Consider the following 11,550-nt stretch of genomic DNA (forward strand, 5'->3'; position numbering starts at 1 on the left):
GGTAAGGGTGTGTTTATAAAAAAACACACATAATTAACCACTCATATCAAAGGCTAATGTTTTATTATCAATGCAGTTTTAATATCTTCTATGCAGCTAAAGAGTTTCAATCTACAGCTCGTAGGTCAGTAATATAAGAGCCTGTGAAAAGCGAATGTGTGTCATGATGGGTCATTCTCTCTATCTCATTTAATTTAGGATTTAGACAATGTCTGTTACCATGGAAACCCAGTGTCTGACATATAAACATCAGCCTGATCCTTGACCTCTGGGGTCTGTGAGCCATCATTGCAGCGACAGAAACATTTACATAAAAAACAAAAGAAGGACTTTACCTTCTGACCCCTTTTATAGTAGCCTAGAAAAACCAGTTTAGTTTAGACTACCCCTAAATTACCAAAACAACAAGAGCAAAATCAGGCTCATGTTTATGACATAGGGTTAATTTTTTACATTTTTGAGCATGCCAGTAGATTACTTCAGACAAGTTCCGCTCATGACATTGAAAAGAGGGCTAGTTTCTCTACGTTTGTTTGGAATGCCTGGAGGTTACTGGATATTGGTCTACTGATTTAAAGTTTTTGTTCCTTGACCTTGAGAAATTTCCTATGCCTTCTCAGTTTACATGTGTTTAGTCTATGTTCTATAGATAGATAGATAGATAGATAGAAACACATTTGCTTAAGCTTTAATCAATTTATTTTTTAATTGTCTACTAAACTATTTTAGTAACTTTAGTAACTTTAACCAATGTTTTTTCTAGCACTTTATTTAAAAAAATCAGATGTTCCAAATATGCATAGATAAATCTAATATTAATCAATACATTATTTATAATAACATATATAGTATATTTATAATATAATATATAAAATAATTAATACAATATTACAATTACTAATATATGCTGTCCTACTGACTGTATCATCTTATTTATGTATTCTTCTATTTTTTCATATTTGTTTTTAAAATATAAACAACTTTTTATTTTTGTTATATTTTTTCAATTTTTATATTTTATACACCTGTTATGATTATTTTATTATATTTTATGGTTATTTTTATGTAAAGTACTTTGAATTACCCGTGTGTATGAAATGTGCCTTAATTAATAAAAATCTCCATTGTATTTTTACTATATATATTGCCAGTGGCATTTTGTGTGTGGAATCTGATGATGCTGTTTGCATTTGTGATAAACATGTACAGGTGCATCTCAATAAATTAGAATGTCGTGGAAAAGTTCATTTATTTCAGTAATTCAACTTACCATATATCATTACCAAAATACCCCATATTCAGCATTAACATCTCAGCATTACATCTTTATACAGAATTACAGAATTTGGCAGTTTAAAGATGTAAAAATACTGCAAATTAATGTTTACCATAAATTATTATATACTTTTTTCACATTTCGTTAAAGGAACTCATGTCCTACACTACTAGCAGCCCTGTGTAAACTTTCTAAACTTTATTCTTTTGGTCACTGCTAATGAGAATCCCTCTGACATTACAGATCTGCACCCAGTTGTCTGCACAGCAGACTGACAAATGCGTTGCCTGGGACATCATCTATGAATGTAAGTAAACCTGAAAGCATTTCAAACCCAATCACCACAGTAAAATATTAATCAAAATAATGCCTCTGTTTCTTATTACATCATCATAATAATTTCATATGTTATTAAAATGACAGATGGAGGCGCAGTTGTCAATGAACTGTAGTATGATTGGCATACCAGGCCCCGCCCCCTCTGGCTCATGCTCCTCCCTTCAGGTACAGCCCCATACTAATTATTTGACGCCATGGTTACAGGATTGTGATGTCTCTATAGAAACATTACAAGTCAGACAGAGGTTATAATGCCACAGTGCTTTGTAACTAATGTAGACATCTTGATTGAGTTATCTAATTCAGAAACACACAGCGTTACCTGTTAAAAAAGTGGCATTCATGCATACACACACACTCTCATGCACTGATTCTTTTCAGAAAGCAGAGGGGATTGAATTTCAAAGGCTTCGACTTGACCTGGTTATCATCTGACTTTGGCGTCATTGTAGATTCTCTGTGTTTTGAAAAACGTAAAAGTGCCAAGTAATCTTACCATCACAAACAATCCCCATGCACAGGAAACCTTAGATGTAGAAATTAAAAACACATGGTTGCCAGTAAAAGTTGGTAAAGCAAATCTTGCTTCGGGCAGTTCCCTTTTAAAAAGCATGAATTATCCACAGTGTTACATGACATTGATGTTGACAGTGACCCCAGGAGCCATTCTGACCCATCTCTCCCCATCTGTAATCCTTCAGAGGTCAAAGGTCATACCAGCTCACAGTCAACCTGCGGTTTCCAATGGCAGTCAGAATCCGCTTTGCCACATGATGGAGATGATGTCATCACATCAGCACCCACTGTCCCATTTACAATCCGCATCTCATCATCATGCATACCAGCAGCACTGCCACAGCCAATCACCACAAAGACTCGTACATCAACATCAAAGCCAAGACCAATCACATCACAGCCACGCTCACCACTCTCCACCAGCTCATTTGCATCCTGGCTCCACCCATCAGACCACCCCTCCCCTTTCACATCAGACAATACCTACACAGGTCTAGGTCAAACTCTAATTTTTTACAGATTTTAATTAATCTATTGTAATATTCAATATAATATTTGTGTTTTACAGATGTCGTCCACACCGAAACAGACCCCCTGCCCGCAATCTCCTCCACAGCTGTCCACAGGCAGACGCCGACGGACATCAGAGGAAGGCCCAGATGAGCGCAGAGAGAAGTTTCTGGAGAGAAACAGAGCTGCTGCGACACGGTGCAGACAGAAGAGAAAGGTCTGGGTGATGTCGTTGGAGAGGAAGGCTGAGGAACTTACACACACTAACTTACAGCTGCAGGTACATTTACACATGCATAATTTGTGCAGATACCTACCTAGCAGTATTAAATACAACTGAAAATTCATGGTAGATTCATGCGTTTGCTGCTTTGTTTATATATATATTTTGTCTTCTCATAGAATGAGGTGACATCACTCAGGACAGAAGTCTCTCAACTGAAGCAAATACTTCTTTCACATAAAGACTGTCCTGTATCTGTGAGACAGAGAGAAACACAGAGTAAGTATGAATCATTTTCTCATTCTCTCCTGCTTTCTCACAAATACTAGTGTATATGTTTGAATTTCATTAAAACATATGAAGAACATATCTGAGTCAAATTTCACCCCAAAATAATAATTAAAAATTATATATTGTTTAAAAATAATGCATTTTTGGCCACTATGATTTTTCACACTTTAACAATTATTTCCAAAGAAAAACGTAAATTGAAAATAAATTAATTAATTAAATTGTAAATTATTCATACATCATGATAGTATAATCTAAATGAAAATAATTGTACTACAGCCATTAAAAAAAAAAACAAGAATAAAGTAATGAAAATCTTTAGAGAACACCATTAAGAATAAGAATTAAATAAAAATGGCATTTAAACTTTTTTTAATATTAATTAAAGAATATAAAGTCTGGACACATTACAGTAATAAAACATTTTAAGAGAAGATATATGCTTTAATATTTGCTATTAAATATTTTAGATTTTCTTACACTACTGTTGACTGGAAAGAACTTATTTTCAGCAAGGATGCATTAAACACTGATCAAAACTGACAATGAAGACTTACACACAAAACAGTGTAACTAAACAGGTACAACGTTTCTACAAAAACATTGATAATAAGAAGTAATGTTTCTTGAGCACCAAATGAGCATATTGAATGATTTCTGAAGAATTATGTGACAGTGAAGGCTGGAGCAATGGCTTCACAAAAATAAATTACAGGATTTTAAAATACAAAAATGGACAAGACTTTTTTTTTTAAAAACAGACGAGACTAGACAAAGAACCAGGGCAAACACAGGGGTTTAAATACGTGGGTTAACTAGGCTAACAAGGGGGTGGAGCTAATTAATTGTCATGGCAACTTATAGGGGTAACTATGGAAACAAGCAAGGCAGACAAAGGAACAAACAGTGACAGCAGTGACCAAAACAGAGCCCCCACCCCCCTTTAAGGAGCGGATTCCAGATGCTCTAAAACAAAATCAAGAGTCCATGAGGTGGATCGGGGGAGGGCTAGAGGGCCCAGGAAGAGGGCCTGGAGACAGAGGTGGACCAGAGAGCCAAGGTGGAGCCGGAGGAGCTGGTGACCAAAGCAGAAACGGCAGAGTAGGCCAAGCAGGAGGCCAGGACTGAGCCGGGCAGAGCAGCAGGCACCAAAGATCCCCATGGCGGAGCAGAAGACCATCACAGCAGAGCAGACGGTACCGGAGATCCCCACGGCGGAGCAGAAGACCAAGGCGGAGCTGAAAATCACCAGTGCAGAGCTGAAGACCCCCAGGGCAGAGCTGACAGAGCTGGGGACCACCAAAGCAGAGCTGATGGAACTGGGGACCCCTTCAGCAAAGCAGGCAGAGCCGAGGACCACCATGGCGGTTCAGGCGGAAAAGCTGGTGCCAACACAAGACTGAGCTCTGGAGCTTGAGTGGTCTCTGGAGCAGATGCCACTGCCTCGGGGGATTCTGCAGCAGTCACCACCACCTCAGAGGAAGTGTGTATAGCAAAGACACACAAAATGGTGACCGCCATTACTGGAAGTGCAGCAGATCGTGGAAGAACCTCTGAGATTGCCAGGCTTGAGAGCACTGAGACTCAAGAGTGGCGGCCGCCAAACTAGCATGTGTTGAGAATCTTGGACTAGGAAGTGCGGTGAGGTACCGGGCTTGCAACCACCAGACTTGGCACCGTAATCCATGGTGGACTGTGCTCTGTGGCCATCGGAGCTCGAGGCACATGAAAAAATTGTTTACGGGTTGGGTCCTCCTCAACCCCCACCATGAAGGGGGAACCACTTAACAGAAGAGCATAGTCCATATATTGTTCTAAGGTAAAGTCATTTACCCCTTTGGGCATGAGTGATTTTATAGGTTCAATAAAGCCATGGCAGTAGTCTTTCAAAATGGCATCTTTCCAATTTATACAATTAGCAAGGGCACAGAACTGAACAGTGTAACAGAATTTCCTCTGCTGGATCCGTGTTTTGGCTAGTCTTCTGTTATGCTTGGTGGAATTCAAGGATGAAGGCAAGAAGATTCAAATGTAGAAAAGGTTTTTTGAAGGAACTAATAGGAACCAGGACGACAGAAACCATGACCAGGAGGGAACCAACACATAACAGCCAAAAAAACAGACAAGACTAGACAAAGAACGAGGGCAAACACAGGGGTTTAAATACACAGGTTAACAAAGCTAACAAGGGGGTGGAGCTAATGAATTGTCATGACAACTAATAGGGGTAACTATGGAAACAAACAAGGCAGGAAAAGGAACAAGGGGGTCATGAACTAAACACAGGAAACACTTTGAAATAAAAGTCCTTGAACACAAAATAGAGAAGCACAAGACAGTGATCATAACTGAATAGAAAACAGTTGTTTTAAGTTTGAATACTATTTCATAATGTTACTGTCTTATGGTATTTCGATCAAATAAATGCAGCTTTGGTGAAGAAAAAAAAAACTAAAAAAAAAATCATATTTATGTTTAGGTGGAGTAGGTAGTCTAACAGGAAGTCCTGTCCAGCAACATGCAATCCAACACAACAGCATCTCAACATCAAGTTCGGCTCTACCACACACTCACCTCACCCCACACTCACACTCCACTAACAACACACAACTATAACATGCTTCAACATGGACAGAAACTAATGAGAATACAAAATACGACCCTTCTTTAGAGCCATATGGTCAGGGCACCTGTGACCAAACAGGTACCCATCAGTGCAAAAGCAAAGCTTAACAGCAAAATGTTTAATCCAGAGTTTTAAACTTGGATTTATGACTAAAATGGAATGTATGCATCACATACATGTCTGAAATGTTTAATTACTCTCAAGCATAGAATAATTAAATTAAAAGTCTGTTTATACTTCTGGCCCTTGACATCTCAGGTAATCAGCCGAGGGTGAAATTGATGTTTCCAGTGGTTTTATTTTCACCTCACTGTGATTCATTACCGTGTTGGAAAACAAACTGTCCTTTTACCCTCACCAAATTTGTTTTCTTATTCTCAAATCTGTCTTTCACCCTCTTCATACCTCTCTTTCTGTTATCTCACACTCTTCCTCGTGCTTGTTTATAGCTGATCTTTCTCAGGGACACTCATCTAGTTTTACTCCTAGAGTATGTGTGCACATTTGTGTGTATATGTGTGTTTTGTTTCTGGCCACTTTCAGTGTAAATGCTTTGATAGCTTCAGTGACAGCTGTGTGCACTAAATCCTGAAACTAATGGCAAGGCTGTGTGAAATGCATTGAATCAGGGCAGTTGTAAATGTGTAATTGTAAATAGGAATCTCTAGTTTTATAAATTCATGATGATGCAGCTAAAGCTGATTGTTTCATGTTTGTCTTCATTTTATAAAGACAGAGCCAACATCAGAATCATGTGTAGGAATGATAATAAAGGAATCATGTCGCACTCATGTCACTCTGAATGTCTGTATTCTCCTAAAACAATTCAGCATCGCAATCATTTCATACTAACTGGCTCGGTGACAATCAAAATGTCAGTACTGACATTTTCTGGAAATTACATGCAAGCATGTGTACCATCTCTGATTTAAAAAAATGCTTATATGGCTATACATTCTGTGTAATACGGAATTCTGAATCTAGACGTGGAAAAAAATAATGTTTGTAAACTCTGCAGGTTTAAACAGTTTTATGCATGTAAAGTTTTTTTTTTATATATTTATCTATTTTTGTACACATTTGTGGCCATTTTTAATTAAAAGCACTTAATATCTGTATCCATATGCTCTGATCTCTTTTTTCACCATGCTAATTACTTAATAATGCTGGGATACAACTGCTGCCTTTAGTGTATTATATTTTTTGCTGGATTATTTTCAGGATTGACTGCATGTACTACAAGGTGATAGTTTAAATAAATGACTCCTGAATTGTGGCTATACAATGTTGCAGTTCAAGTCTTGTGAAAACTTGGTTTATTGCGCCATCTTATGGTTAGATTCATGTATTCATTTGGTATAGACCTTAGGGTAGCCCCAATTTTTGAAGATGGTCCTCACTGCAGAACACAAGATCCAGGGGGCGTGGTTGGATCCAGATCCAACTCCTCCCACCTTACATATACCTAAACCTACCCGTCTCCACCCCGATCCCTAAACCCACCCATCTCCACCCCCTAGATGTGGATCCAACCACGCCTCCTGGATCTTGTGTTCTGCAGTGAGGGGCTACTGAATTTTTGACAGGAATGAAAACTAGGCTGTGAGTGATAGAAGTAGAGTGCATTCAATGGATTGTACTGTTGTTTATCAACAGTTCTGGGTAGATTACTTATAAACTGTAGTCCATTACTGATTACAAATGACATGAAGGAAACTGTAGTTAGTAACATTATCTGGATTACACAAATTAGGTAATGTAGTCTGACTATTTTTGTTTACTTTTAGATTACTTTGAACTCGTTTATCACATGAATGTGACTTGAATGTGATTATTGTGTACCATATTGATTATATACATTATTATTAGTAGTATTATTATTATCAATACAAAGAAAATATCACTACAGCAGCATTTTCCAGACTGGGGTTTGTAAAGTTTAAAAAAAAAAAACTCTAGGGTTTTCATGAAAAGCTAATAATTAATGGAATCATAAAAATGTCAAAACCTTGGGAATCTCTACATTACATGACCAAACATTAATAAACATGATATTACATGGCCAAAGTCTTTCAGGTTTGAAATCTTTTTTTCCAGACTTCCAATATTAAAAATTAGTGAAGGTCACTGGATATGATGAAGACATAGTATTTCACAGCTATGCATCAGCAGTGTTTAGTAACTTGAATAATTATTAGGTTCATGTTTGCAAGTGGTAGGTTCATTTAGAAAGGATCATTTAAAAGGAAAAAAAGAACTGGGGTGAATCAATAAATTATAAATAAATTACTGCCATTGTGTGAATAATATGTAATCATGTAATCAATAAAAAGGTAACTATAATCTGATTATGAGCATTTTAAAATGTGATATTAAACGTCTAATTAAAAGTAATTTTTGGAATCTGATTGCGTAATCCATATTACAAGTACTCAGTTACTACCCAGCACTGTTTATCAACATAGCAAATGTCTTTCTGGGGGTAAAAAAACTCTCCCTTACAGCCTTGTCTTCTTCTCATTAAATTCAATATGGCGTCTAAACCTGACTAAGGTTTATTGTAGAATTTTGAATGTCGGAATTGAATTAATTATAAAGGGAAAAAACATGGAAACCATTACACAATTACTAATACAGACTACATATTTATTACAAAAAAAAAACAATAATGAAAGTGAAACATATAAAATGTATCAAAATACTTTTCCTGTAGAACAAGAAAAGAAAAAGAATGGCAGTTTCAGTGGTTACTCATTTGTGGCCAAAATGATTTTGCCAAAATTGTCTATTATTTTCACACACACAATACTCAGTCGGAGTATCTAAGCATTATGACATCATCATCTCTTTGTGCATGGCTGTTGTCAAAGAAACGGTCACCAGGGAACTGGATGAGGTCACCTTCTTCAGCCAGTTGTCTGCCACTCTGGTAACCACTGAATTCAGAAGAGACACATGTAGTGGCCACGGTAGAGCGAAATGGATGTCTGGTTGAGTACATGTGACGTACATGTGCATGAGTGGACGACTTCCTGCTTCTGATCCGCCTCTTCAACACATGCCCTAGCCAGACTCCGCCCACCAGAAGGAGGAGCAGTGCATTGGCCGCCAGGGCTGCTACTGTGACAAGCTGTAGGTTGACTTCACTTGTCACCGAGGGCAAAGGTGTGACAAATCCAGTGCAGTGATCTCTGGGGGCAACCTGACACAAAGCTCCACCCACAACGCTCTCCACACAGGTGATGTAGGTGGAGTCTGGGCGGAGCTCTTGAAGGGTCACCGCCTGGTCGGATCCATCTGTGTAAACGTAGCGTGGGAAGCGGAAAGCATGGCCGAAACGGTCAAATAAAACCCGAAAGAGAAGTTCTTTCCCATGAACCAGTCCAACGTCGGGAGTTGTGCTCCAGTGGACTGTGGCTGTACTGGAAGTGACATCTTCCACGCTTACATTCAGGATGGAGTGATGGTTGAATTGACATGCATTAGTGATCACTTCAATTCTTGAGTCATGATGCTTGGCTCTGTCTTGTAAGGGCAGGTTGAACTGCTCCTGTGGGGCCCAAGCAAAGGTGCTGTGGTTGTGGCCTGTCAAGAACGTGGCCATTGTTGTTGAAAAATCAGATAAGGAGCCATTCCCTGTTTTCCCAGCTGTGGGTCTTGGCCTTGAGCTGACCAGTTTCCGCTTCTTCTTTCTTTCTAATGTTGTCACAAGCCCTTGCTCCCCCTCATCCCCTTGGACACCTACATCTCCATGTTTTTCACCTTCTCGCTTCTCTCTTTCCTCCTTGAGAGCCGGTGACTCCACTACAGCTCCTCTGCTCTCCATTGGCTGATGTTCTGACTCGCAATGACCACTCATATTTCCCAACTGGGAGTTGCTGACATAGTCCAAGTATTTTCCCGCCAGCACTGGGGGGTGAAGGCAGCGCACAAACACGGTCAACAGCTTTCCCTGAGAATGCGCATGCGTCATCCATCTTTTAAGCTTCTCCATCCGGCAGTCGCAAATCCAGTTATTCCCATTCAGTTCTACGTGAAACAAAACGCCGTTCGTGGCGAAAATTCCACCGGAGAGATTCATAAGACGGTTGTTTTTCAATTTTAAAATGTTTAGGTGTGAAAGGTGGTCAAAAGCACCGGGGTCCACGCGAGATATGTGGTTGTCACTGAAGTCGAGGTGTTCGATGCGCTCGAGCGGGTCTAGTAGACCAGCCGGGATCCCTGTGAGCTCGTTCCTGTCAATCTTGAACTCTTTCACGCGCGCGAGCCCCTTCAGCGCTTCGTTGTCCAGCTTTGATATCTTGTTGTGACTCAGAGAAATTTTTGCTAACTTTTTCAGGTTCTGAAAGACGTGATTTCCGATGTGCCTTATTTGGTTGCCTGCGATTAGAAGAGTTGTTAGTGACTTAAGATGGGAAAACATGAAAATATCGCGCAGTTCTGTTTGTTTATTATCTGATAGGTTTAAAAACTGCAGTTTGCTGAGCCGCGCGAACGCATTGCGGTCAATATGGCGAAGCTGGTTCGATTCTAAGTGCAGACACATTAAGTTTGTCAGTCCTTTGAAGACGGATTCTTTTAAAAACTCAATTAAATTTCCATCAAGTCTCAGTTTGACTAAACTATTTAAATGACTAAAAGGTTCGGAAATAAAGTCTTTGATATCGTTGTTATTGCTATATAATATTGTGAGTTTTTTCAACGACTGTAGAGTCCCAGGTTGTACTGTCGAGATTAAGTTGTTGCCCAGATATAGCTCCTCCAGCATGGAGAGTTTCTCGAATGCTTTAGGATGTATATTCCTTATTTGGTTAAACTGGAGATTTAGCCTGATTAGGTTCCCATAGCGCATGAAGTCGAACGCGCTAAGGTTGTGAATGAAGTTTCCCGCGAGACCGAAAACCCGCACATCTTTTGCGTGGTCCACCTGCGGCGCTTTGGGCACCGCGCGCAGACCACGGTTTGCGCAGAGGATATGCTGTACGTGCTGGCACTCGCATCTCTCGGGGCAAATGGCCCAACTAGACGTGAAGAATAAAAGCGCTCCACTGCCGAACAAAAAAAAGTTATAGAGCAAATATGCCATTCCAGTGATGAGCAAATAACAAACTACTCAATACATTCCTTTGTTTCAGTCCAGGTTCGCCAAGGTCTTCCTCGCCAGGTATTGAAGCTTTACAGATGCATTGCCGCCCGGGTACAGGCATTTAGATGACCTATAAGACGAATGCATAGTGAATTTTATCTGCATTGATATGTCCATGCACAACCGTTGCGAGCTGATGTGGCTCCAGCCGAGGAAACATTTGCCTCCGTCAGACCCTCTCATCCCCCAAGAAGTCATCTGTTGCAGATTACACACACACACACACACCATAGTCATCTTCGAGTTCAGGCACGGATCGGCCCGCCCCACTCCCTTCCAGATTTGGACATTAAACGACATATAGCCTACACACTCGTGTAGCTTATATGAATGAATAAAAAAAAAAAACATGGTTACTACAGTCGTGACGTGACATGTGGCCAAGTATGGTGACCCATACTCGGAATACTCGGAATGCATTTACCCATCTAAAGTGCACACACACAGCAGTGAACACACACACACCGTGAACACACACCCGGAGCAGTGGGCAGCCATTTATGCTGCGGCGCCCGGGGACCAGCTGGGGGTTCGGTGCCTTGCTCAAGGGCATTGAAGGTGGGAGAGAGCGCTGTACATTCACTCCCCCCACCTACAATCCCTGCCGGTACGAGATTCGAACC

General features: G+C 39.9%; 2 protein-coding genes across 4 annotated transcripts; one reads left to right on the forward strand and one right to left on the reverse strand.

Annotated features, from left to right (window-relative positions):
* Nucleotides 1–1,459: 1,459 nt before the first annotated feature.
* Nucleotides 1,460–6,879, forward strand: LOC107688348 (cyclic AMP-responsive element-binding protein 5-like). Of its 3 annotated transcripts, XM_016485990.1 has the most exons (6): nt 1,526–1,583; nt 1,700–1,780; nt 2,317–2,622; nt 2,700–2,921; nt 3,044–3,143; nt 5,635–6,879. In XM_016485990.1, exons 1-6 carry the CDS (start codon nt 1,578–1,580, stop codon nt 5,769–5,771), a joined length of 852 nt encoding a protein of 283 aa, XP_016341476.1. In that variant the 5' UTR covers nt 1,526–1,577; the 3' UTR covers nt 5,772–6,879. The 3 variants fall into 3 exon arrangements, with proteins under 3 accessions (XP_016341477.1, XP_016341476.1, XP_016341475.1); XM_016485991.1 differs by lacking the exon at nt 1,700–1,780 and having other exon boundaries at nt 1,460–1,583; XM_016485989.1 differs by lacking the exons at nt 1,526–1,583; nt 1,700–1,780 and having other exon boundaries at nt 2,105–2,622.
* A 1,641-nt stretch (nt 6,880–8,520) lies between these two features.
* LOC107688413 (TLR4 interactor with leucine rich repeats-like) lies at nt 8,521–11,081 on the reverse strand. Its single transcript, XM_016486072.1, has one exon. It carries the CDS (start codon nt 10,865–10,867, stop codon nt 8,591–8,593), a length of 2,277 nt encoding a protein of 758 aa, XP_016341558.1. The 5' UTR covers nt 10,868–11,081; the 3' UTR covers nt 8,521–8,590.
* Nucleotides 11,082–11,550: the final 469 nt, after the last annotated feature.

The sequence above is a fragment of the Sinocyclocheilus anshuiensis genome, unplaced genomic scaffold, assembly GCF_001515605.1.
Source record: "Sinocyclocheilus anshuiensis isolate Anshui unplaced genomic scaffold, SAMN03320099.WGS_v1.1 scaffold209, whole genome shotgun sequence".
In the NCBI taxonomy this organism is placed as follows: Eukaryota; Metazoa; Chordata; class Actinopteri; order Cypriniformes; family Cyprinidae; genus Sinocyclocheilus; species Sinocyclocheilus anshuiensis.